Source organism: Anoplopoma fimbria, chromosome 17, assembly GCF_027596085.1.
Source record: "Anoplopoma fimbria isolate UVic2021 breed Golden Eagle Sablefish chromosome 17, Afim_UVic_2022, whole genome shotgun sequence".
NCBI lineage: Eukaryota > Metazoa > Chordata > Actinopteri > Perciformes > Anoplopomatidae > Anoplopoma > Anoplopoma fimbria.
The window spans coordinates 608975-635872 of NC_072465.1; the positions used below are offsets into that span (position 1 = coordinate 608975).

A 26898-nucleotide genomic window follows, 5' to 3' on the forward strand; every position below is an offset into this window, starting at 1 on the left:
GCATATATTTCTATAAAAAATAAACATATTTTCTCTAAAGACCGAGACATCGTGGGCTCTGTAATCATAGCAATTGGTGGTTTTCCCACTGATGTTCTCTCATGCCTGCTCAGGCTGCACTACATGTGACCCCTCATGTGCTAACAGCAGAGTTCAGGAGGAAATAAATCCTTTCCACAGAGCAACTGACTTAACATACCACAAATTTCGACCATTAGCTTCTTTCCTCATTAGTCTCCATTGTATAGTATTTTAATAACATTGTTCCTGAGGTTCGGGGGATTTCTAGAATTAACAGAGTTGTATTTCAGACTGGGAAAGTCATGTGAAATAATAAAAATCTGGAAATTTTAATACTGCTTTCTAGTAGTAAGTATTTAAAAATGTGTTTCACGGACTGGTTGAATAAGATAGCAGTTTTTTAGTATTTTTCTTCACAGCAAGCCAAAACTAAATGATTTGCCATCATAAGATAAGGAAAAAAGAATTAGCTTGTGGAACAGCTTTAAAGTAGTGTGACATCAGGACCACAGTTAAGCTTGGATACCCAAAGATTATACAAACACAGAGCCCGTCCTCCACCTGCAGTCACACACACTGACACACTTTCTGTTTCTTAAACACTAGCTCACAGAAAATGGTGTTTTTATTTTTGGGGGCATTATTGGCAAAAAAGCCTTATCAATTAGGCCATCTGTTTTGTGAAATGCTCGAACAAGATTAGACCAGAAAGGGAAATGAATATATGAATACAATATAATAGTGAGCATTCACAAGGCATAAACAAACCTCCCTTATCTTTGTCAGTGATAAATAATCGCCACTCTACATAAATCTGCTGGGCGGATGCACGTCAAGCCTCTGGGCTTTGATCATGTGCAGTCCTGGTAAGTGCTACTCTAACAGAGGCTGTTTCTTCATGCAGTAACATATGACATCCAATGCCTCATGACCAATCCTGATACATATTTCAAATTGATATAGTATGAATCATTTTCAGAACACACATCTCTATTGCAAAAAACCATGAGAGTTTGACAATGAGCCAGCCAGCATTCACAATACCAGGAGACTTAAACTGGAGGCTCTTATTTAATTATCTATACCTGTAAGTTTACTACTAACATGTCAGGCTGATTCTGACTTGGGACCTTTGATGCACGTTGCCCAAAGGGGTTCCATAGGGGGCCCAGCAGCTCGGTGGTCCTGTAACTGGTTAATCGGTCCCTTGAAGTCACACAAAGCCACTGCACATGATGGGAGTGAAACATGTGAATTGAAACATTAGTGTAAAAGACCTTCTTCACAAAGACCATTAAAAATCTGTGAATTGCTGCAACATGTTGTAATGATTGATGGAGCAGAGACATCTTGAATGTTATGGGTTTCTCCAGGGCTTTTTCCTGCTATAACAAGTCAAAATGTCTGCGTGAAAAAAGTCTATGACTCTATTTTGTCTAGCTTCTACATAGGCACATGATCGAATATCAGTGAGGGGTGCACAGCTACACTACTGCCAGTAGAGGGAGAAACTGTGTTTCTCTCTCATTCTGTCCTGTTCAGTACACTATGAAACAAGGGGACATTATTTGAGATTCAGCAACATACCAGAGCACATGGTTTCAGTGCAAAAAGTGTGAAAAATTTAACAAAACTGCCTGTTTAACCTATATATTTTGTAAAACAATCTGGCTACAAAGTCTCCAAATGTGTGACCAAATGATGTATGAAGCTGAATAAACCCTATATATATATATATATATATATATATATATATATATATATATATATATATATATATATATATCTCTTATATATATATATATATATATATGCTATTTTATTGTATTTATCTTGTGTTTTATTTGGTGTCAACATGTAAAAATATTTGTTTTATTGACTAATTTGTTTTTCCATAAAACCCAAAGGCTGTGTAGCAGACTGTTGTCCAGTTCTTGAAATATATATTTATGATGAACGTGTTTTATTTGTAGAAGTTTGCACTTATTTTGTATCAACAAAAAAACCAAGACTTCTTCTTAACTACCACTTCCGCCTCCTACGTCGATCACGTAACACGTCATCGACGCGTCACAGTGTGATCTGACAGGTGTGTTCGTTAAACGTTTGCGTCCCTCCCGGTTTAATATGACTCATATCCGGACTAGCACCAACTGACACTACAACCACACATTTCAACTAAACTGGGAGTATTTTTAATACACAATGACAACATGTGACCTACTTGTCGGCACCAGTGTCCCTCACAACAGTTCCTAACGAAAACGGCTTTTAAGGAGTCGATTTTTTTTTAAGCCCCGCCCGGCTCCATCAGTCGGTGTGTGTCGAACACAAAAACGAGCGCTGCTGAAGTAACGCGGGAAACGGTCCTGTGTTGGTTGAGTGTTTTGCAGAGAGGAGCAGCCGCTAACCGCCACAGTAACGGGTAGTATCGCTACAGAAACAGTGACTGACCGACCCCGACATCTCTACCTCCCTCTCTGGTCTGAAGGGACGTGTCGTTGAGCCAGAGGCCGTGCTGCAGCCGGCCGAGCGGCCCAGAGGAGCGGGTCTGTGGGTCAGCGGGTCTGTGTGTCGGTGTCGGGGCCGCGCTGCTCGTCCCCGTGTCTCTGTTAGCTCCGACACAAAGAGGAGTCCTGCTAACCTGCTAACCTGCTAAACACCTCCTGTCCTGCTGCTTTAAACAACATGGATACGTTCCAGAAGGTGGAGAAGATCGGAGAAGGGACGTACGGAGTGGTTTACAAAGCCAAGAACAAAGTGACGGGAGAAACTGTTGCTCTCAAGAAGATCCGGCTCGACACGTAAGAAGTTACTGGTGTCCTCCAGCCCTGTGTCTGACATGTAGAACCAGCATTCATCATGTGTCTGACATGTAGAACCAGCATTCATCATTCATCATTCATCATGTGTCCTCACCCACCAGCTACTAACTACCCTCAGCCTTCCTCCTAGCACTTACTGTATTCATATTCGTTTACTGCACTTATCCTATTCGTAGTAGTTTGTAGCACTTATTATATTCGTATTAGTCTGTTGCAATTATTGTTCTCATAGTAATCTGCCTCGGCACTATACTTTTGCTCTGGTTTATGCTTTAAGATGCTTGTTTAAGAAAGGAGATGCACTTATGACTTCTGGTGACTAGTAGTTCTCTTGAATACCTATGTTGAATACACTTCCTGTAAGTCTCTTTGGATAAAAGCGTCTGCTAATGACTGTAATATAATGTAATGTAATGTAAACTGTAAATACACATACTGCACATATGTGACATCTAACATTCATATGCAGACGTTTAACTTTGATTTAGGAGGAAATACTTTTGTGTTGTTGTTTTTGTAGTGACATTACATTACATTACATTACATTACATTACATTACAGTCATTTAGCAGACGCTTTTATCCAAAGCGACTTACAGGAAGTGTATTCAAATAGGTATTCAAAGAACTACTTTCATCAGTGTTGAACATAAACCAGGTCAGAATGTATGTCCAACACATTAAGGCATTGATCTGTAAACTGAGGTGCTCACAGTAAATGTCAACTGTTGTTTGACATCACATTAATCATTTTTCTCATAGGGTTAAACAAAACACATATGTGACATTAAATTCATATGCAGATTGAAAAAAGGTCAGAATGTATGTCCACACATTAAGGCATTGATCTGTCTTCATTATAGGGTTACAAAAAGGGTTAAAACGATTGAAAAAAATCTATATGCATATTGCACATTTAAATGTGGATCACATTTTTGATTACGTGCACTGTGCTATTACAACACGCATACTTCATGTAAACATACTTAAGAATTTGATTATTTTTTGTTTTATTCATTATTATTCGTTTCCCAGGCTTCAGAAGGTGACCTTAGTGACTCACTTTCTCCAGTGTTTTCTGACTGGTGTTTCTTGTGCTTATCTTGTGTTGGCTGATATGTTAGCTGGCAGTGATGGTGCAGTGATGTATTTACAGGACTGCATGCAGTGCCAGTATGAGAGCGAGATTGTACAGCTCTCGTCGTCTCTCCCCAATGGAAGTCAAAGTTATTTTGTCTCTTTAAGTTGCTTTGACGGTTTGCAACACAAGAAACACAAAATAAAGAATAAAAGGATTTAAAAATCATATTCAAACAAGCAAATATATTGTGACAAAACCAGGCTGCAGTAAATAACATTAAAGTTAAACATTATTATAGTTTGGGAAAAGTGAATGAGCTTCAGTAACATAACGGTTGATTTACCATGTATTCCATGTATTTCATTCAGGGAAACAGAGGGTGTTCCCAGCACGGCCATCCGGGAGATTTCCCTTCTCAAAGAACTCAGTCACCCAAATATTGTCAAGTAAGTTCCGGATTTTTAGCTTTCAGCTAAATCCTGCTTGCAAGATTCCTCGTATTACTTGTTTCTGTCAGTTTTTTAAGCCAACATCCCTGTTTAACATGTTCCAGATTGCGTGATGTCATCCACACTGAGAACAAGCTCTACCTTGTTTTTGAGTTCCTTCACCAGGATCTGAAAAAGTTCATGGACTCCTTCACAGTTGCTGGTATCCCACTGCCTCTGGTTAAGGTAAATGATCTGTCTTGCTTTCTTCAAGAAATCAAGAGTAGATGATCTCTGGATTTTTCCGTTGACTTAACTTGGTTGTGTGTGTGTGTGTGTGTGTCTTGTAGAGTTATCTTTTCCAGCTGCTGCAAGGCCTGGCCTTCTGTCACTCTCACAGGGTTCTTCATCGAGACCTGAAGCCCCAAAACCTCCTCATCAACGCCCAGGGGGAGATCAAGCTGGCTGACTTTGGCCTAGCCAGAGCCTTCGGGGTGCCTGTCCGCACATACACACATGAGGTAATGTGCACAGCTACCCACACACCCAACATGCTTCTTTAGGAAATTGGTTAGTCGGTTACATGGCCTTGAGTGCATATTAATTACCGTACTGCAGCGGCAAGATGCACTCCATCATGCTTCCTCTAAGTGAATATGGCATTCCGATATAGTCAACAGGAAGAACATCTCACAATACTCACGTTTATTGTTTTTCATTTTTCATTTACCATGCTGAGTGTCCCCAAACAAAGCAGTTTTCTGTTTTTTTCTTTTGTTTCAGCGCATTGTTGTGGATATTTAATTCTGGTTAATTTCTTCCCGCGAAATTGTGTTTTCCTAAATACAATCTGCTTCTGTGATATTTTTCAGGTGGTAACACTTTGGTACAGAGCACCAGAAATCCTCCTGGGCTGTAAATACTACTCCACAGCTGTTGACATCTGGAGTCTCGGGTGCATCTTTGCTGAAATGGTAAATTGCACTAGGTTTCATATTTTACTCTAAGCTTATCTGTGAATGAATGAACCCTGCACATGGATCAAAAGTAACATCTAACCAACCGACGTGCCTCACTGTCCACTGTTGTACAGCTCACCAAGAGGGCCTTATTCCCCGGTGACTCTGAGATTGATCAATTATTCCGAATCTTCCGAACCTTGGGGACACCTGACGAGAACGTCTGGCCAGGAGTCACATCGATGCCTGACTACAAACCATCTTTCCCCAAGTGGGCCCGGCAGGATTTATCCAAAGTGGTGCCGATCCTTGATGAGGATGGAAGAGAACTGCTTGCAGTGAGAACATTTGTCAATAATTCAAAGATTAAATTAGCATTAATGACCTCTGTGAAGGAAGCTTGGCTTGTGTGTTCAAGTTGGTGAAAATGAGCATGAACTACTGCACTTAAATGCAACAAAATCAGGCACATATGTCCCAGGATAGTCTGTCACGGTTCATTTTGATGAAAATCCAGGAGCTGATTACAAGCTATGGCCGAAGTATGCTATGTTTTATATTTTATTTCGTCCCTTGTCCTATCAAGGATATAAAAACTGCTTTGTAAGCAAACAAGATAAAATAGTAAATTTGCTTTCCACTTAAGCATTCAAGTATATTAAACCTTTATAGTAGAACTACTGCAATTAGTTGATTTAATGGATTAGTCTAGGAATAGAAAAGCTAAAGGAATTTCAATAATTGATAATAACATATAATAGTAAACTGATTATGTTTAAGTTTGTTTTTCAATTATAACAAACAATCTGGATGCATGACTTTTAACTGTGGAAAAATATAATGGGGAACACTTGTCACTATTTTCTGACATGTTTAGACTTAAATGATGAATCGATCAGTCGAGAAAATAAATGTCAGATTCATTAAATTTATTATAAGTTTTAGCCTATTCTTTATTTCTCAATTTCTGTTCTTCTCCTTGCAGGAAATGCTGAATTACGACCCAAACAAAAGGTTATCTGCCAAAAACGCTCTTGTACATCGATACTTCCGTGACGTCACCATGCCAATTCCTCATCTGAGACTCTGAGTCAAGCAGAACATCAGTCCATTTTAATGCCAACGATGTCTAAGCAATAAGGACGACCTCACTTCGCCTCATATCCACGACTGGAATGGACAGAAAAAGTGGACACTAAAGGCTATGTTGGATACTTAAATGGATATTTGTTAATACCTAAAACCAGCTTTCTAGACCATAGACGTCCCGAGGGTTTTGCTGTTTTTTCAGCAGTTATGTTATTATAGTTATGAACGTTTAACTGTAATTTTCAACATCATTATTTTGCATATATTTCTGTTCAACTGCCATTTTTGATGTAAATGTTTATTTGTTATTGGGATGCCTCTCCGACCGAGTTAAAGTGCAGGTCAGGTAGACTCAACCTACTGTTCTGCTATTATATTTCACAGTTTAAATTATATGTTGGCTTTAAGATGTCCAAATTCCAATAGTCAAGTTAGAATAGTAGTTAGAATTAAATATGATTGAATAAGTTGTGGGATAGTGCAAATAACAAATGTCATGCTTTGTAAGGCTGAGCAGCTACTGAATGAAAGACGTGAGTGACGGTCGTCAAACAACAAACATCTTCAGCTGATGTCAAACCGTTTGTGGTAAAAGAACATGACTACAATCGTGTTCTTTTAGGTTGATTTTCTTGCAGTTAAATTCTTTACCTTTGGGTCTAAAGTATCTTGAAGTCTTTTCATAACAGCACCTTTGGTTGTTTAACACACAAACATGTTTATCGGTCGTTGAGGTTTGCTTGCAGGTTTTCTCACCAAACTGAAGTTCTAAGCTTTGTACATACAGTTGTGAAATGCAAACGTTACCTGTTGAAATTCAGATTTTTACAGAATTCAATATGCTGTTGCATCTTTCTTACTCTAGATTTTATTCAAATGTGATGAACCGTTTTTTATGGATATTGTTTATTTACAGTTTGAAAAAAATAAACTTGTCTAAACAACTGTTGCTGTTTGTTTGTGTGAGGATTATTTTAGTCTTAAGGCTTCAGTTGGTTCATTTGAAGGGTCGGCAGAGTCTGTCACCGTTTGAGTTCTAGTGAGACTGTTCTGGAGCCAAGTGAAACAATTATTCCAAGTAGCTTTTGAGACTCAAATACCAGAGTCAAATGCTGTCTAGCATTGTTAAATCAAATTCCTGTTACACTTCACTTATCTTTGGCTGCACTAATTCACACCCACCTATGTAGTTGGCTTCTCGTCAGACAGATTAATGAGGAATGGTTTTGTTAACCTGTTCAGTTGTAATTTTCTGCAGCCGAGATGACCCAATAATGGCAGTGATGATGTAGTAACAAATGAATGTCTTAATTGTCAGTCGAATTATGTAAAGACAGTTTAAGGATTGTTTTAAGAATTCTAGGAAGATTGTATTACAATTAGATGAACTGTTGGTATCAAAAAAAGATTTAAACATTAAAATATAAGGTTAAAAAAGTGGAAAGAAACTGCTTAATTCTCAGGGGCTAATTCACAAAGAATGGATTGCAGCCGCTGACAGAACTTAGAATTGCACATAATTTGCAACGTCTATCTGCCTCGTTTTACGGACCGGATATTGCCGTTACAATATTCCTGCAGAGAGAGAAGATAGAAATAATTTGTTTGTTTGTTTGTTTATATAGTAACCTTATTTTTCTGTGTTTTTTGTGAATTAGAATCTGCTAAAGCCGCACAGTCCTTTTGTGAATTTGCCCCTCAGTGTTTTAAGTGTAATCGTTCTTGGCAAACTAGTTTTATATATTTGAAACATTCATTTCAGAGTTTGAAATCTGGTCTTTCAGCTCTGGATGCAACGATTTCTTAAACTATCTTAGCAAGTGAATTACCCTGAAAAAAACTGCACAAAACACTCCATCCAAGAATTGACGCTCCAATAAAATACAACCAATCAATCAACAGACTTCCAACTAAATACGTTTTTATTAGTCACGCCGTGTTTAGACGTCATGTCAGTCCATGCAGGTCAGGTTTAAGAAACAGAAATTTGCAGTAACAGAAAGTCAGCACAGAAAATCTAAATCAAAAAGTAATGTATCGCTTTCTGCCACAGTGCCTTTTTTGTTGCTACCACTAGGTGCGCCCAAGTCTTAAATGAATAAATCTTTCACATGGTGGCTTTAAAATGTTTGTATCTTCTTTTCTGTATAGGAAATGACAGACTTCTTGCATTAACAGGTGTAGTCTGCCTTTTATTTTCAAATTTAAAAATAGTTAGAGGCAGAAAACCATAGATGAAAATGTGAAAATTTGCATATTATAAGCAAACAGTAAGACATCGTTATGTTATATTAAGATATAAATTAATAAACTAAACTAAATAATATTGAATTATATTAGATGTTTAATTGAAATAGTCATGCTCTTTTTGGTGATTTCATTTGATAAGAAGTTAAACCCACAATATTCGTATGTGCTAGACTTCTGAGGAAAGTTTATCCCATGCATAAACTGAGAAATATCACAGCACTAGCCAGCTAGCTGTTTCTTGCATGTATCCTAATATCCAAGTTATGTTCATTGCAGCTCTGAACTGCCCGCCACAGTGACAACATTGTTGTGGTAGCATTATACCTGACAAAACCATAATACTAACTTTAATTATGTAGCTGTATTTTTTTTTACAATCTGTACCAGTAATGTTTAAAGACTATGAATAAATAAAGCTCTAAAATGAAATATGAGGCATAACTAAACAAAAAGTGACGTAAAATAGAAAAAGATGGACAAATAGTGACAGTTAGGTTAAAGTGAGCTGTCTGGTAAATTGTACCAATTTAAAGTACAATTTTTGCAGCCTGAACAAAAAGAAACAAGCTTGAGTGGTTCAACACAAAAGATCACAGGCAAGTTGACACACCAGTAGACACAGATATGACTGAGAAAACGTAAGTGCAGTGCATTCGGATTAAAAATAAGTGTTTGGCAGCGATGACAAACTGAAATCTCATGATACCTTTCAAAAGAGGAAATAAGTCAAACATTCACATCTGAAAGTGTGAAAGTATAAAGAAATAGTTCTACAATCCAGCACTTGTTTTAACCTTTTTAGGCTTTTGGAGACTTAAAGCCCATACCTGTGATATTGCATGTTTCGCTGGTTCACTACAAATCATGAATATCGTCAATTCTGACCATGTTGCATAACGAGTGTTTGGACTTTTGAAAATGTTGACTTTATTTTTCTAGCCTTCGTTGTTGTCCATTAATTTCCGTACAGACTCTTGAAACTATCTTAAGATGTCATAGTGCACACATCTAAAAAAATAAATCGACTTTCAAATCAATCGGGACTTAAACTCTCACGTCACAATAACTAAAATGAAATAAAAATAATTATTGACGGTCACTGTATTCCACATTTGAAGTAAGTTTCAAGTAGGATTTTTATACCGTTCAGAAACCATGGGCACATTCAAAACCTCAAATCCTACAGCATGCAGTAAAAATGTTTAGCAGTAATAATTAGTACATGTTTTATAGTTTAGGAGCCAAAACTTGTAAAAATCACTGGTATGGTACTTCCAGGGGGTTTGGGTGTGGTTTGTGGTAGATGTGGGAGGAAGGTACGGTTTTTTATTTAGCTCAAATCTCTAGTTTCTTTTTCATGATAAGCTTGTACAGGATCTGGTAGCCATCATCCCAGGCATAGAGAAGCTGCTCCTGCGGGTTGTACTTCAGACTGGAGTGTGATCCGTAACGCTTTGGAAAGTAAATCAGCGGTGCGTCTTCGTTGGTCACCATACCATTGACGTCAAACACACACTGGACACGTGAACGCCCGGGCTGCTTGGTGTTGTACACCACATACAAAGTGCTACAGATGACAAAGGCCGCCTCCGCGTTCTCTCTTGGACAGTTTGTGTCCCACATTTGCTCAATGTCCAGCGAGTTGGCGTCCATTTTCGCCAAAGAGATGTACCTCTCGTTCTGCCGCGTGGCATAAATGGCCCACAGGCCTTCCTCGTCCACAGCCAGGTCCATCACTGTCTCGGGGGTCAGGCCGTACACAGGGACGTGGTCCTGCACTGGGAAGACTGCGCTGTCCGTCACAGAGCTGTTCTTCATGTCAAATTTAACCATCATTATCTCCTCGGCCTGAGTTATATAATATGCGTAGTTGTTGAAGACAACATGTCCTGTTCCCCTCCAGGCGGACGGCAGCTTCAGGTTTTTTGACAGAGACATGCCCAGCGAGCGGGAGAAGTCTTGCACAGAGGCAAACTCCAGGATGGTGTCTTCATCCGTCCCGTTGAAAATGTAGACCTTCCCAGAGCCTCTGCTGGTGTCTTTGGTCCACATGCCCTTTGTCCCTCCGACTCGCTTCAAGATCTTCATTGCTTTTATGCTGGAGATCATGACGCTGCAGTCTGAACAGGAGAGAGCAAAAGGCTTTACATGACGGGTGACACCTCGCAGACATGCTAACAATGTTTATATTTTAATATGATTAAATTATATTAGGACTGTTGTTATTGGCATAACTCAACATTTTAGGGAATATATCATTTTTTGTCAAGAGTTAGACATTAAGATCACTGTCAGGTTCAGTCTATAAAATACAGTCTTTATTCTGATAAACAGGTTGTACTACTGCAGTTTAAACACATTATATCTCACCTGATAGTTTTGAATACTTGGCCTTGTGCTTCTCCTTCACCAGTGTCACCTGCTGCTCGATCAGCTTGTCGTCCACGTCCACACATGGCTGAGCTCCGTTCTGGGTCTCCAGGTAGTCCAGCTCACGCTCAACCCGATCCACCCTCGTCCCCACACCGTCCAGATTCATTCTCAGTGTCTCTTTCTCTTTATCCAGGGTCTCTAGCTGGGAAACCATCTGTTGCTTCAAAGCCCGAAGCTCAGAGGCGTAGCGGGCGGTCTGTTCATGCCACAGAGAGATCCGGTCCTGTTTTAAAAGAAGGAAACAAAGTTCATCTGTGACTGATTTGAAGTATTCACTATCGTTCCCATCTCCCCTGTTTGTACTTTAGTGATGTAATGTGTAATGTGAGCCATACATGATGTCTGTTTTACAGGAAACTTGACTGCACTTCTAGAAAGCTTTGAGGAGGCCATAATTTAATGTTATTTTCAGGCTCAGTAAATATACTGGGATAGAAGGACATAATAAGCAGGACACTGATCCTTCAAACAGCCAGGTTCAGCCCACACGTGGCAAGTTTCCACCCTGCTCAAATGTCTTTTTTAGCAAAACACTAAATCCTCCCAGCATGCTCTGTAACAGACCCTGACCTTTGACCTCGCTGTGGAGGAGTAAAATGAAAAGAGATGCTTTTCTACAGGTCATTAGTAAAGTCTGACACCACACTACGGAGAAAAACAGAAACTGAGGGATGTGGCCAAATAATACTTTGTGAGAGTTAGGTTTAATAATATAACAGAGGGATTAATACAATACTTCTAATGAAGTATGTTGGAATGACTTTAACCTAGAACATGTTTCTATTGAATCTTTTCATGTTCACAAAACCACAATATAAGAACAGAATAACAGAATGGAGAGCTATTACTTGGTCCTTGAGGTATATTTGAAACAGATATTTTTATACATCACAAAAAAAGTGTTGAAGTAATTACTTTTATTTCATCATCATGATTTTTTTCATTTTAGGATGCAACTATAGCAAAACCATTTTTAACAAACCAGCTTTCATATAATTTTTTTTCATAATATAACTTTAACAAAAAAAAAATTTGTAAATGGATTGTTTCATTTTTTTAGATTATATGCAAATCTGGACTAATGAAATTTATAAACTTGATTTTTTTTCTCAGTCCTGGAACCCATACAAGCAGCTCATACATTTCAGAGAGCTGTATTTTCCAGCATTTTCCTCAGGATTTGCCCACATCTGCATTCCATTGCCTTTGCCCTGTCCCTGGAAGTTTCCTCTCAGGGGGACTCTGGAGCGCAGGGCTCGGCAGGGAGGTAAAGGGAGTCTTACCTCAATAGCGAGAAGCCTCTGCTCCAAGTAGTCAATCAGTGCTTGGTGCTGGGCGCTGGCAAAGCAGGCCAAAGTAACCAAGACAACGAGTCCTCTCATTTTGTGTCAGCTCAGTCTCTTTAGCTCCTTGAGCTGAGTGAGAGAGTGTGAAGGAGGCAGCAGATTCCCAGAGGTGGGCTGGAATGTTTTAGTAAGCTGTCTGGGAGGAGCCAAATACATCTGGTGAAGATGGAGGCACACAGTCGCCAAGAGAGACAAGACACTGTTTTTTATTTTCACGTCGGCTTTTACCTGATTAACAAACTGTGAAAAAAACAATAAAATGTATACAATATATATCTGGTGTTTAAATGTATCCATGGATTTTAGGTGGTAGTACGTTTTTTACCCAGAACACATGACATTAATGTGGCAAAGGACCACATGTTACGTAGGAAGAGGAAACGTAATGTGAGGGGGAGTCAGGAGTCAGTGAGGCACCGTTCTCTGTTCTTAAGTAGAAGACCATCCAGTGTACAGTCTACATTCAACTCTCTAACAACGCAATAAAGAACTGTTCTGTGTATCACAATATGAACTATTCTAACAGATGACTTTCTTAGATGTTGTCTTGAGCTCTAATTCAAAAAAGGTAACTTTATTCTGAATGTTGAAAGTAGAAATCTAATGTGCCTGATTTTTACAGGACATGAAACATTGGTGCAACAGATCCAGAGGTTAAGATTAGATTTGATACAATAATGTTATTAATCCGAAAAAAGGGAGGCTGGTTGCTAGTCAGACACAAGTCACAAGACACACAAGTCAGAGAGGTCCCATCTGGCACTCAATAGTAATGCTCAAACTTATTCCACCAGGATATTAGTGCTGCTCAGTAGACCAACCACTAAATTAAAAAACAACGCATTTGACGAGGAGCATCCCCTGGCGCACGACTTCTATCACTGCTCTTCTGCTCGCAAAGCTTTCACCTGCTCCAGTGACCCAGTCACTATTTGTGCTCAAGGATTTTAACATTGATTTGCCTTCATAGATGACCTTCAATCTTGAGTATGGTTTCAGCTGTCATGGGAACCTAAACTGTAATTGACAGAGCAGTGGAGTGGGAAAATTTTTTTTAATATGTGAAACATTTTTAAGAAGTTTAACATATTGGTGAAGTAAAGTCATGTTACATAAGTGTCTGCAGTGTTTTCCAGCTGTCTCTGTCTACAGGAACAGTTGTAATACAGAATGTCTGCAGCTTAACAAAAACAGTAGTTACTATGTCGAGTGGTGAATTACTGGGGAAATAGGACATGGTGTCTCTGGTCTCACCCTTAATTATGAGACTACCGCGCTGTACAAAAGTCAGTAATGACATCACTGCACACCTCAGTTTCAACACAGCTGGCTTTACTGGGTTTGCTAGTGAGCTCTGAATTTCAGACGCTATAATTGCTATAATTAATACCATAATAAGCCTACTCTTCTGTTCTTTTAAGTCCTACAGGTTTGTGATTAATTTCATTTTGGCTGTTTCGAACTACAGTACATAATATCTGGTAGAAACACATTTGTGGATTACAGACTTGAAGTAAGAAGTTTTTTTATATTAGTTTGCGTTAACTATTGCAGTCAGTCTTTATTTCATGCTCTTTTGTTTGATATTTTGTAAATTGCACCATGTAAATCAACATTTTTGCAAATCATAACAGTAATTTTTTTTATTTTGACAACAAAGGAAACAAAAGGAAAGATTCAGGGTGGATGTCAGCTTTTGCAGGGGAGAGAGTGTCCCAGGTGAGCTTAATCAAGCTAACGACCCTGCTGATGTTGGCCAGGTCACCACTGACAGTTTGCAGCTTCCATCCTCCTTATGTCAATAACTGATGCAAACATAAAATGAACTGTGAAAGATGACATCTGCTCTGCACTGCTCGGTTATGCCCTCTTGATAAAGGAATATAAAAGAGCTTAAAAACGATAAATAAATCAGCTCTTACCTCTGATATTGCAGGTATAAAACTATAGTCACTTTAAAAGAAAATATGTGTAGCCCTCTGTCCTAGGTGTGTCTGGCCTCATACTTGGTTATAGGCTCTAGAACATTACAAACCTGAGCAGAAAATGAATGGAATGGAAAAACCTGTGGAAGGTTCACAGTTTACTATATTATGTTATATTCAAAGATCATATTTTAAAATATTTTAGACTCTTGGAAAAATATAATCTTGGATAGCTTTATTTTACCCAGCGTTGTACTTTAAAGGGTTACTCGAGCTCTCCACAGATATATATCCACAGCAGGCTGTGTAATATTCATGACAGATAAACAGAACTTGTAAAAATATAGGATTGGACGAAAAAAATAAATCATTATTAATCCTGTGGTGTGTAGAACAGATTATTCTGTACACCAAAAGTTGCTAATACCATAACTTGCCATGAGATCACAATCAGCCCAGAAAGATAAAGTCCTTGGTATGATGGACCAGAAGTTAAAAACACAGTGTATATTACATAGAGACAGTTAAGGAACTCTAAGCAGCACATTGAATGTACAAAATACACAATATATACAACAAGATATATGAATATGCAACAACTGAGAAAAATTCTATCTAAACATCAGGCTTCAGCAATTATCATACAGAGTTTATTCAAAGCAAAACACTTTTGTTAAAATCCTCAAGACCGATTGTTGCAATGACCCTGAAGATGGTTTGATGGATGGTTGGATGGTTGGATGGCAAAGATGGTTAAATTTAAATAGTGTAACAAATATGGATGCCCTGGTGACAACTCTTTTTTTATCCAAGCTTTTTCCCCCTACCCATGTGTGAAGGTTTCTTACTCATCTCACATACACACGAATGACAGCACTCATGATCGTGCTGTTTAATGCTGCTACAACTAAAGGTCTGTTGTCTATCGTCATTATTTACATTATAGTGATTCTAATTCATAGTCCGAGGCAAGTTTATGACTCTAATTTATCACACTTTGTACCATCATTGCTTAATGTTTGTTTGTATAAGCATGGGCTTATTTAAATGTGCGTCATTTTATTATTTATTTAGTGATTATATATATACTTTTTTTTTTTTAAATGAGCATTCAGGCATACAAGTTGCTATAAGAAATGATTAAAAATAGGATAAGCTGATCATTATAAATAGCATTGTTAAAATTTGGTAACATTCATAATGTTTGTCAAATCTCTAAATGGTGAGGAATATGAATTCAGAAGCATTCATGTCATAACACCTGACACAAGTTTCTACCTACATGATGATACATTAGCCATTCTGTCCCTGTATGACTCTTTATCAGCTCAGAACCAAATGTTGTGGTTTCATCCACCGCTGATAATGCATTTGATGCACTGTGTTGGGGAAGCTAAGAGCTTCAATGCGCTAGTCCAGTCTTTATTTAATTTTCAAAAGAGTATTCCACAGAACATTGTTGGACTCATGATGGACAGTTTAAAAAGAGAAAAAAGGTCAAAATGAGTGCAGCAGCGGAATCATCATCCTATTTTTTATTCTGCATATTCCACATATTTCTCTGCCTATTGCCCACAATGTGCCATGTCCACCGACCATGTTCAGCCTGAGATTAGTGCGTTGTTTTACTAGCGGCTAATGTAGCCTCGAGCCACTGACCTCAAACTCAGATGAGGAGCAATCTACAGAGGTCAGGTCAGCTCACTTCTTTCTGTTTCATTTTCAAACTTGTCTCAGACGCAACTGATTCCGACTCTAGTGACAACCCTTGAGTCAATTTGTCAAATGTCACACTGCTCCTTTTGCAGCCAAATAAGTTTTTCTAAAACGTTTGTTACATCTGCAGTACCTGTGAACACGCTTTGTGATCTGTAAAGTTCTCCTTCAAATCAAAATGTATTCTAATTGAATATTTATTCTTTATTTGATCAAAATGTTTTAATGTGAGGTCTGCACATCATTTTGGAGCAGTGTTCAGACCCTCTAAGGTGGAGATTCGCTCTAGATGGGGCTCCACATTTGTGCTCACAGTTGTCTTGTCTCGAACGTGCCTAACAAACCCATCTCACACAGGTGTGTCAGCAGTGCCAGAGTACAGAACAACAAGGCCTGACCTCTTCTGCTTCAGTGTGTATGTGTAGAAGATCACATCATTGTTATCATATTCATAGCATGCACAGCAGGTATATAAGGAATATAATACTAATGCTAATACTACTACTCATATTAATAAAAAACATATATTGGTTGTTAACTTTATGCTTTATCAGTAGCTATAGTAAATCATGTGTTATACCATTCTCATGAAAGCTCATTCACATAAAGATATTATTTACAGTCTTTCTACCCATAGCTGTGCATATATCCATTTATGGTGTGACTGTGGTGGTACAGGGCAGAGTGACAAGATGGCGGTGATTACTGTGTGTGTTTGTCCATTTGAATATGAGTCAATCCTTCTTTTCAGCACATTTGCCTACAGGATTTTGTGCTTTCCTCTGTGATTGGGCAGAACACTGTGAGAGGTCCTGAAACATGCAAACACAGGCAAATGATTAGGGGCAGTGAGGGGAAGAGGGTTGAGGGCCTATTGTTGTTATCAGCTTGCTGGGAAGTCTTCAAGAGGACAAGAATACCAGGTATGTTCTGTTGGATAATATATTAATTATGAGATTTGATCATTTTGGCTCGCCATAGGTTTGCTATAAATCTTTTATGGTGCCGTTTATCAAGAGAAAATAGACTAAAAAGGAAAACCTTTTTAAAAAATGTAAAAAAATCTGTTCTTGTAGGTCTGTACTGAAGTAAATTGTATTTAATGTACCAAACAAATGTGATTTGATAATGATCTCCTCTTCTAGAAAAAGAAAACAAAAGTGCATAAGAGTCACTGAAACCGAGCAACATGGAGTACACATTCAGAGCCGTAACTCACAGCCCTGGGATTATAATCTGGAGAATTGAGGTACTTTGATTCTATAGTATGACACAACAGTTTCTGTAGACTGAAGTTTTCCCAAATCAGGTGTTTGGTTTCATGGGAAAAGAAAAAAAAAAAAAAAAAAAAAAAAAGTCTGCCACTCCTGGAGTAAATGACTAAAACAGCAGTTATGATGTAGGAAAAAAAAGAGATTCAGGAATACTGGTTATTAGACCTGAAATATAGTTTTTTTTTCTCTCCCTGTGCAACAGAAAATGGAGCTGGTTCAAGTCCCTGAAAAATCATATGGAAACTTTTATGAGGGTGACTGCTACGTACTTCTGTCTGTAAGTCTGAGAAGGTCACTTATTGTGGTTTAGTGCCATGGCTGCTTGTTTGATCAGTAAAGCCCACAGTTGTATTTGTAGAGTTTGTAAAATGCAGCAGAAAGAAAATGCTTTTGTCTTCTAGTATATCAGATAGCATCCTGTTTTGAACATCCCCCTACACACACACGTTCTCCTCTCTCCACAGACCCAGAAGTTTAGCAGCTCTCTCTGTTATGATATCCACTACTGGATCGGCTCACAGTCCTCTCAGGATGAACAGGGTGCAGCTGCTGTTTACACCATACAGCTCGACGAATTTTTGGGTTCCACTCCGGTCCAGCACCGTGAGGTTCAGAACCACGAGTCTGATGCCTTTAGAGGCTACTTCAAACAAGGAGTAATGTGAGTGAAAATGTTGGTACAGAAGGCCATCGTTTTATAGACAATTAAAGAAACACCTAAAATAATCTTCCTGTCTTGTTTAGCTGTAAGAAAGGTGGAGTTGCATCAGGCATGAGGCACACTGAAACCAACTGCTATGACGTTAAGAGACTGCTTCATGTCAAAGGGAAGAAGAGAGTGATTGCAAACGAGGTGCGCCACACTTCACTGTGCTTATATAAAAATATGGGACCTTATAGAGAGAGAGTGAGAGAGAGTTCTTTATGTTTTAAATTGTTTCAGGTGGAGATGAGCTGGAAGAGCTTCAACCTTGGAGATGTGTTTTTGTTGGACATTGGCAAGACCATCATTCAGTGGAACGGACCCAGGTGTAACAAACAGGAAAAACTTAAAGTAAGAGTTTTGTGTGTGTGTGTGTGTGTGTGTTGTTGTGGTGGTGTGTGTGTGTGTGTGTGTGTGTGTGTGTGTGTGTGTGTGTGTGTGTGTGTGTGTGTGTGTGTGTGTGTGTGTGTGTGCCTGTGTATGTTGTTGGGGGCATAATTAATATAGAAACACATAAACATATACATGACTGGAAACTAGAAAATAAACATAAGCATTACCTACACATTTTATTACTCTAATTCTTCATTTTCCATAATACAGGATATGCAGTAAGATGACAGAATATCAGTTTATCATTAAATACATATACTGTATTCAAATGTACTGTACTTCCTTGTGTACAATAATAGCATAACAATAACTTAACCTTTTTTACTATTTCAATTTTCTTATATAAATATGTTTTATGATCACATGAATTGAAAAGTGACATGGAAGGCACATTTACCTGCTCTTTCTGCTCTACTGTTGTATTTGCAGCATTTTATCTGTATGTAAGATATACGTTTGAGTTACAGTCTCCGAAACAAGTCTACTTTCCGTGCTGCCCTCACCAGTTAAATATCCCCTGTAAGCCTCTATGGAAAGCTGTGGGAGTGTGCAGTTGAAGCTCATTTCCTTCTTCCTGCAAGAAGGCCTGGGGCTCTGAATGATTCATTATCCCCACTGCACACAGTTCAAAACTACGTAACTGCAATGCAGTGAGGACCGTAGCTTTCAGGGCATTGGTATTAAAATCCAAGTGCTTACAAAATGTTTTTTACCCCATATTTAAGTTATTCATATATATTATTTATCCATTAGTTAGGTTACATGTACTTCTTGTACTTGGAATTCAGTGCATTAATATTGCAGCAAACAACTGTTGCTACGTGAAGATAAAGTGGAATAATGTCTACCTGAGCAGAGGATGAAGTGTGTGGTTTGATGATGTGTGCGTCGTTGTCGTCGCTTCTCCTTGCTTTGTTGACATAGTTGATTCATTTTGGTGTTACTGGCTAGCTCACGGCTGCCACTCTGCACTGCGCTCGTACAGCTTATAAAGGCGTCATCCAGTTCCCCCTCAAGCAAACACTGTTAGCTCTGACAGCATTTTTGCAGTTAGTTGTACTGTTGGCACCGTTAGCTGTTACGCCTTTGTTGAGAGTCGTTGAGAGTTGCTCCCTATCCAGTTTATTGCACCTTTATATCTGCTTCTAGATGACTATGTCAGATGTAATGAAAACTATTTTGCTGAATGTGTGCAAACTGCGTATAGTTGTATGTCTGTGTTTATTAGGGTACACAGATTAGCAATAAGATTGTCACTACACTGATGAAATCTCACTTCATTTTTAAAATAGACTTTATAATTTCTAATTTCTTAATAACTAGTAGAGGATTTTTTTTTAACTCTGAGATTTCTTGATTTTGTGGTTTGTCTGTGCTGTGCTTCTGCTTCTCAGGGTATGATGTTGGCCAAAGACATCCGAGACAGAGAGAGAGGAGGTCGAGCAGAGATCCGAGTGATCGAGGGTGACGCAGAGAGAAACTCTCCTCAGAACATGGAGATGCTGAACGGTGTTCTTGGAGAAAGAACGTCAGAGCTGAGAGACGGACCTCCGGATGAAACTGCTGACCAGGAACAGAAGTCTCAACTCACCCTCCACCAGTGAGCTGCTCCCAGGCCGTGACTCATAGCATTTTATGTAGTTCACGTCCAGTTAAAGTGCAGTTTGGTTTTACTAATGTGTTTGTGCTTTTATTTCAGTGTGACAGATGCTGATGGTCAGATGAAGGTCACAGAAGTTGCTTCCAGACCACTGGTTCAGGATCTGTTGAAACATGAAGTGAGTTGGTGCAATATTGACCAAATAAAGAATGTGTGTGCTTTATTTAATTGCTACACCAAGATGGGTGCCAATGCCATAATGAAACGTGGTATGGTTGTCTGTCTAGTGTGACATTACACCATTCCTGTTTACTGCTGTTTAGACTCAAATGACTGGAATAAATAGTTTATTTACTGCTGGTAAGACAATATTTATTATATAATTATCTGTTTAGGACTGCTACTTCCTGGATCAGGGAGGGACTAAGATCTTTGTATGGAAGGGGAAGAAAGCAAACAAAACTGAGAGACAGGCTGCTATGGCCAGAGCTTTGGTGAGTGACTCTACATCTGACCATCACATGTATCCTTCACTTGTGTTTCATTGCACTTGCACACTCCAGTGTATAAGATACAACAACTAGCTACAACTAATGCACTTTAATTAAACAGTCCTGCAATAAATTCTACCAGTGTATTTGCTATGTTTTTTTCTGTAGGAGTTCATCAAAACCAAAAACTACCCGATCACTACGAATGTGGAGACGGTAAATGACGGGGCGGAGTCAGCTCTCTTCAAGCAGCTGTTCCAGAGGTGGACTGTAAAGGACCAGACTCAAGGTCTGGGTAAAGTGCATACAAGAGGGAAAGTGGGTATGTGTGTTCTTACATTTGCATAAACACACCAAACACAGACTAAAAGTAATGCTCCTGACAAAAATAAAAATAAACTGACCAAATTTTGCTTTAGCTCACATCAAACAGGAAAAGTTTGATGCCTCTCTGATGCATGCGATGCCAGAGGTCTCTGCACAGGAGCGCATGGTGGACGATGGCTCAGGTCAAGCTGAGGTAACTGTGTCAATCTAAAATGAGGAGGATCAGTCTATCACCTACTGTATCAACAGGTCATAAAATGAATGACTGAACTCTGTCAGCTTCAGCCGTGCTATGCTACCATTAACATTTAGCTCAGAGTGCAGCTAAGCGTAGTTAAAGAAGACAAACAGGGCCAGTCTCGGGTCCTAGATCCTTGGGGGCCCCAGAGGCCCCTGCTTATCTGTGTGGCAATTGCTTTTTAGTAATTTGACTAATTACTACTCAAAATGCCCTTTTCCCATTTTGACTTGTCATGCAAGAAAAGCAGCAGGTGTTAGTAATAACATTGACAACGGCTCTGTTCTGTTCAATTAAGCCAAGAAAGTTTGGCAGTGAGCTTTATTTAATTATTTACACCTGTGCTTTTCTTACTATGACATATCCAAATGTGTCCTGTGAAAAAGGCATGTTTTGCTTTGTATTTCTGCATTTATTTTCCTAATGTGTAATGAGCCTCATAGGGGCACCAACTCTCCTACAGACATTAAAGGCAACTCTGTGATTTTGTGTTAATTAAGCTCTCTGATGTTGCCAGGTGTGGAGAGTTGAGAATCTGGAGCTTGTCCCTGTGGACCCTGAATGGTACGGATACTTCTATGGAGGAGACTGTTACCTGATCCTCTACACTTACTTGGTTAACAGCAAACAGTGCTACCTGCTCTACATATGGCAGGTGAGGAAATTATTTAACACCCAGTATCTTACATAATGATAATAATTCACGTTATCATGAAATATTAGGATTCTTACAATGTTGTTTAAGGACATTGTGCCTGCTTTGTTTTTTTCTGATTATCACTGTATGATAAAATATTACACCTCTTATTTTTCAGGGTCGTCATGCGACTCAGGATGAAGTTGCAGCCTCAGCATTTCAGGCTGTGGACTTGGATCAGAAGTACAGTGGTGAGCCAGTTCAAGTGAGAATAATAATGGGCAAAGAACCAAGACACTTTCTGGCGATGTTCAAGGGTAAAATGGTCATCTTTGAGGTACGACTACATATATAATCATTTATCTGGAAACGTTTTGGTGTAAAAGTTTCTATATCTGTACAGACAATATTTTTTTTCTGTAAGGGGGGCACGTCTAGAAAAGGCTCCTCTGACCCAGAGCCACCGATAAGGTTGTTCCAGGTCCACGGCTCTGACCCGTCAAACACAAAAGCCATTGAGGTTCCTGCGCTGGCCACCTCTCTGAACTCCAATGATGTGTTTCTACTAAAGAGCCAATCAGGAATCTATCTGTGGTGTGGAAAGGTAAGTAAGGTGTTAAAATAAGATAGCTACACTGATAATTCACTGAACTGGATTAACTGAGGGAATATACAATTTAACACTTTTCATAGCATTTTTTGTGGTTTCTTGTATTTTATGTATTTGTGTATGTATGTTCACATTTGTGTATCTGTGGTTACATAAAGGTAAAAATGTACTTAAAGTTACTCCAGAGCAAAAATATGTAGAAACCCACATCCACAAACATTTGTCTACTTTTTGTCCAGGACTGTTTTCACGTTTTGAGTACAATAATACTTTTGACAACAGTGTGCATCCAACGTTGTGGCAAAAGTTTGGTAAAGGCCCTTGGGCACAAAGCAAGTTATTGCACGGAGCGAAGAGGTCAGCGCCCAACCTCACTAATGCTCTTTTGACTGAATGGGAGCATGTTAATACCAGTGGTTTTGAATAAGATGTTCCCATCTGATCACATATGGGGCGTAATGTGCAACTACCCATTACTGACTTTCTGTTGCCAGGGATCCAGTGGAGACGAGAGAGCCATGGCAAAGGAGGTGAGCTCTGTGATTGGCCAGAACTCACAGCAAGGCTCTGAGGAGATTGTGGCAGAGGGTCAGGAGCCCCTTGATTTCTGGGAGTTGCTCGGAGGGAAAGCTCCCTATGCTAGTGACAAGAGGTGATGATGACACAATACTAATATTTCCAAAAGGGCTTGCTGGAGACTGTTACAGCTTTGGTAATACCATTGTTTTCCACTATTTTGGGTGTCACGTTGTTGATTGCAGATTACAGCAGACGGTTTCTGACCACCAGCCGCGCTTGTTCGAATGCTCTAATAAGACGGGCCGTTTCATTGTGAGCGAGGTGACTCAATTCACGCAGGACGACCTCAATGAGGATGATGTCATGCTGCTGGACACATGGGACCAGGTATGATAGACATTTAAATTAGTGTCTATGTTACATTTTCATGGTACATAGCTGATTCATCACATCCCCAATATACCTGCATTTCTGTGTAGCTTTTTTTTGTGCCATGTTACTAAATCTTAAAAGTGCCTTTTCTTATCTTTGGTCCCAGGTGATTCTCTGGATCGGTAAAGAGACCAATGAGGTAGAGCGTAAAGAATCAGTGGTGACCAGCCAAGAGTACCTGCGCACCCACCCGGGCGCCAGAGACCCAGACACCCCCATCGTCTTGATCAAGCAGGGATTTGAGCCGCCCACATTCACTGGGTGGTTCACAGCCTGGGACCCGTCCAAATGGAGTGTGAGTGTTTTTCAACTAAAATGGAGCATCAACATGTACATTGATGTGGGGAAAAAAAACATAACATTCTTTCTTTTAGGGAGGAAAGAGCTACGAGGAGTTGAAGAAGGAGTTGGGAGAAGAAGCAGCACTGGTTAATGTTACAACTGTAAGTTATGTCTTATTTATTTTTCAAGCTGACAAAAAGTAGAGGACAGGAGGAAAACTTGAATTAACATAGTGCTCTATCACCATCTGATTCAATGCAACAACAGGAAGTCATATATTAAATACAAATATTAATAACCTTAATGTGACTTTCTAGGAGCAGGAATGTGTTGAAAGTGAGAAAAGCTTTCTGACTTTTCCACCGGACGACTTGGTCAACAAGCTTGCCAGCGAGCTGCCGGAAGGTGTTGACCCAACCCAGAAAGAGGTAGGGGTGTGTGTGTATGCCTAGCATGGTGTGATAGAGTTAAAGTTCAGCCACCACATTCATGGCAGACATAAAACCTTGACGGTGAGCTAAGTTATTTTATTAAACAAAACAACTGCAATATTCCTGGTTTGTTATCTTATAGAGTGAAACATACCCCTATATTAACAGGAAGAAATATATGCCTTATGGACTATAGCATATTGTTGCAGTGTGGCAATGGTGGACCCAAAAGCAGGACACTGACAAGTAGTTGGTGTAGGTTAACGAAGTTTATTATGAAACCAGGCTGGACGAGGATTAGAGATGTGGGCAGGCTTAAGAGCAGACAAGCAAACAATTGAATTAAACAATTAAATTGGATACATCATTCTCAGTATACAATGCCTGTAAAAAGTAGTCACCCCCCTTGGATGTTTCACCCTTTTGTTGCCTTTATACATGAAATCATGGTCAATAAATGATTGCACACAGCACTGAGTCTGTGTGGATATGTCTCAATCAGGCTGGCACATCTGGACACTGGACTTGTTCTCCATTCTTCCTTGTAAAACAGCTCAAGCTCTGTCAGGTTGCTCGGGGATCGGGCGTGAACAGCTCTTTTCAAGTCCAGCCACAAATTCTCGATTGGATTGAGATCTGGGCTTTGACTTGGCCACTCCAGAACATTCAGCTTGTTGTCTTTGAACCATTTCTGTGGAGCTTTTGCTGAATGCTTGGGGTCGTTGTCTTGCTGGAAAATAAATCTTCTCCCAAGTCGTAGTTCTCTTGCAGACTGAGTCAGATTATCCTCCAGGCTTTGGCGAGATTTTTCTGCATTCATGTTCCCCTCTACCTTTACAAGCCTTCCAGGGCTGCTGAGAAGCCTCCAGAGCATGATGCTGCCACCACCATGCTCCACGGTGGAGATGGTGTGTTTGTGGTGATGTGCAGTGTTTGGTGTTCGCCAAACATAGCGTCTAGTCTGATGGCCAAGAAGCTCAATTTTTTTTCTCATCAGACCAAAGAACCTTCTTCCAATTGACCTTGGAGTCTCCCACATGCCTTTGGGCCAATTCCAGGCGAGATTTCATATGAGTTTTTTTTCAACAGTGGCGTTCTCTTTGCCACTCTCCCATACAGCTTAGACTGGTGAAGAACCCGGGCAACAGTTGTTGTATGTACAGTCTCTCCTTTCTGAGCCACTCAAGCTTTTAACTCCTTCAGAGTGGTGGTAGGGGTCTTGGTGGCCTCCCTCACCAGTCTGCTTCTTGCCCAGTCACTCAGTTTGTGAGGACGGCCAGCTCTACGCAGATTTAAACAAGTGCCATACTCCTTCCATTTCTTAATGATGGATTTAACTGCACTCTGTGGGATGTCCAGTAGTTGGAAATCTTTTTGTAGCCATCTCCTGACTTATACTTTTCAATGATCTTTTCTCTGAGTCGCTTGGAGTGTTCTTTTGTCTTCATGTTGCAATTGTAGCAGGAATACTGATGAACCAGAGACTGGACCTACCAGACACAGGTGTTTTATTCTACAATCACTTGACACACATCAACTGCACTCAGGTGATCTCCATTTCAGTAATTGTGACACTGCTGGCGTCAACTAGCTGGACCTCTGTTGAATTAGGTCAGTCACTTTAAGGGGGTGAATATTTATGCAAACACTTATTTTACACTATATATTTTTAATTAATTGACATTAGTTTGTAAAAATCTGTTTTCACTTTGACATTAAAGAAGCTTTTTTTGCAAATTCTTGTCAAAAAAGCCAAATTATATTGACCATGATTTCATGTATAAAAGCAACAAAAGGGGAAAACATCCAAGGGGCGTGAATACTTTTTATAGGCATTGTATGTTGAACTATAAGCTGACTTTATACACATTTCAATTTTTTTTGCATGTTTAGCTGACCTGCTCTCTCAGTTTTCCATATAATTTGTATAAAATTACATTTTTTTTTTTGAATAACTTCCTTGGCAATTAATTAGAAACTATAGACTATTAACATAAACCTTTGTTATTCATTTTCTCTCAAGTCTTCACATTATTCTCATTATGCTCCATGTTTGATTCAGTTGTTATTATTCAGGACCTATTCATTAATTGGCAGCGTCCCTGATTTGTTCTCTGGTCATTTTGTGCACCTTGAAGTGTAACCATGATGCTTTGCTGCTAAAAAGTATCAGAGATGGATTGTTAATCATTTGTTTTCACTTACTAAAATTTGAGAACTGCTTTTCAGAAACACCTGGCTGACTCCGACTTCAACTACGTGTTTGGGATCACCAAAGATGACTTTGTCAGCATGCCACAGTGGAAACAACTGAAAATTAAGAAAGAAAAGGGGATGTTTTGATCAGATTTTTCTGTATTTGCAATAAGTCACTACTGTTAAAAAACTTTGCGTAATGACTTTCCAATTCAGCTCAGTCTGAGTTTTCATGTAATTCATACATTTGTTCCAAATTACTTTATTATTTATTATTTTAAACCTGTGCTGATGTTGTACAATCAACACTGATTCATTGTTTGTGATATTATTTGAACTCACAGTATGAAAAAATATAAACTGCTTATTCTGCTTACCTCTACTCTAATTACACACCATAGCCTGAACACGACATAATAAAGGCAAATAAGACATACCTCCTTGTTGTTGTTGTTGTATATTTTTAAAAAATAATTTAAAATAAAAACATGTAAAATAGAGATCACAACCAGAACATTAAAAACAGAACTTAGGTAGAGAGGTACATACGTAAAACATGTAATTTATCAACCTCATCAGTAACAAACTTTTAATTTTAATTTTGTTCTGGCAAGTCATGCGAAATGTGAGTGAGTGTGTACCTCTGTCCACTGCAAATCTCGCATTCTGCTGAAGCAAACTGCTGAATATTTT

At 39.1% G+C, this 26898-nt stretch overlaps 3 protein-coding genes across 4 annotated transcripts; 2 read left to right on the forward strand and 1 right to left on the reverse strand.

Annotated features, from left to right (window-relative positions):
- Positions 1-2105: 2105 nt before the first annotated feature.
- Positions 2106-7326, forward strand: cdk2 (cyclin-dependent kinase 2). The gene is made up of 7 exons (XM_054616148.1): positions 2106-2825; positions 4295-4372; positions 4480-4600; positions 4705-4875; positions 5227-5328; positions 5448-5651; positions 6299-7326. The coding sequence occupies exons 1-7, from the start codon at positions 2710-2712 to the stop codon at positions 6401-6403; spliced, it is 897 nt and encodes a 298-aa protein (XP_054472123.1). The 5' UTR covers positions 2106-2709; the 3' UTR covers positions 6404-7326.
- Positions 7327-9837: 2511 nt separating this feature from the next.
- Positions 9838-12495, reverse strand: olfml3b (olfactomedin-like 3b). Its single transcript, XM_054617423.1, has 3 exons — positions 12369-12495; positions 11023-11308; positions 9838-10772 (listed from the first exon to the last, which is right to left on the reverse strand). Exons 1-3 carry the CDS (start codon positions 12465-12467, stop codon positions 9988-9990), a joined length of 1170 nt encoding a protein of 389 aa, XP_054473398.1. The 5' UTR covers positions 12468-12495; the 3' UTR covers positions 9838-9987.
- A 4766-nt stretch (positions 12496-17261) lies between these two features.
- Positions 17262-26352, forward strand: avil (advillin). 2 transcript variants are annotated; one of them, XM_054616560.1, is made up of 19 exons: positions 17262-17321; positions 17549-17623; positions 17811-18007; positions 18091-18199; positions 18290-18400; positions 19837-20042; positions 20142-20220; positions 20438-20536; positions 20702-20855; positions 20953-21053; positions 21616-21753; positions 21914-22072; positions 22160-22339; positions 22840-22997; positions 23107-23251; positions 23403-23591; positions 23671-23777; positions 23925-24006; positions 26239-26352. In XM_054616560.1, the coding sequence occupies exons 1-19, from the start codon at positions 17262-17264 to the stop codon at positions 26350-26352; spliced, it is 2463 nt and encodes an 820-aa protein (XP_054472535.1). The 2 variants fall into 2 exon arrangements, with proteins under 2 accessions (XP_054472535.1, XP_054472534.1); XM_054616559.1 differs by having other exon boundaries at positions 23671-23739; positions 23896-24006.
- Positions 26353-26898: the final 546 nt, after the last annotated feature.

What these genes read in the sequence shown, in the direction of transcription:
- cdk2 (XM_054616148.1), top strand. Translation starts at nt 2,710, where the DNA reads ATGGATACGTTCCAGAAGGTGGAGAAGATCGGAGAAGGGACGTACGGA. An exon ending in AAGAAGATCCGGCTCGACAC is followed by an intron (nt 2,826 to 4,294) that starts GTAAGAAGTTAC and finishes TATTTCATTCAG; the next exon opens with GGAAACAGAGGGTGTTCCCA. An exon ending in ATGGAAGAGAACTGCTTGCA is followed by an intron (nt 5,652 to 6,298) that starts GTGAGAACATTT and finishes TTCTCCTTGCAG; the next exon opens with GAAATGCTGAATTACGACCC.
- olfml3b (XM_054617423.1), bottom strand. Translation starts at nt 12,467, where the DNA reads ATGAGAGGACTCGTTGTCTTGGTTACTTTGGCCTGCTTTGCCAGCGCC. An exon ending in AGAGGCTTCTCGCTATTGAG is followed by an intron (nt 11,309 to 12,368) that starts GTAAGACTCCCT and finishes CTTTTAAAACAG; the next exon opens with GACCGGATCTCTCTGTGGCA. An exon ending in CAAGTATTCAAAACTATCAG is followed by an intron (nt 10,773 to 11,022) that starts GTGAGATATAAT and finishes TCTCCTGTTCAG; the next exon opens with ACTGCAGCGTCATGATCTCC.
- avil (XM_054616560.1), top strand. Translation starts at nt 17,262, where the DNA reads ATGGAGTACACATTCAGAGCCGTAACTCACAGCCCTGGGATTATAATC. An exon ending in TACTTCAAACAAGGAGTAAT is followed by an intron (nt 18,008 to 18,090) that starts GTGAGTGAAAAT and finishes TGTCTTGTTTAG; the next exon opens with CTGTAAGAAAGGTGGAGTTG. An exon ending in TCTATCTGTGGTGTGGAAAG is followed by an intron (nt 22,340 to 22,839) that starts GTAAGTAAGGTG and finishes TTCTGTTGCCAG; the next exon opens with GGATCCAGTGGAGACGAGAG.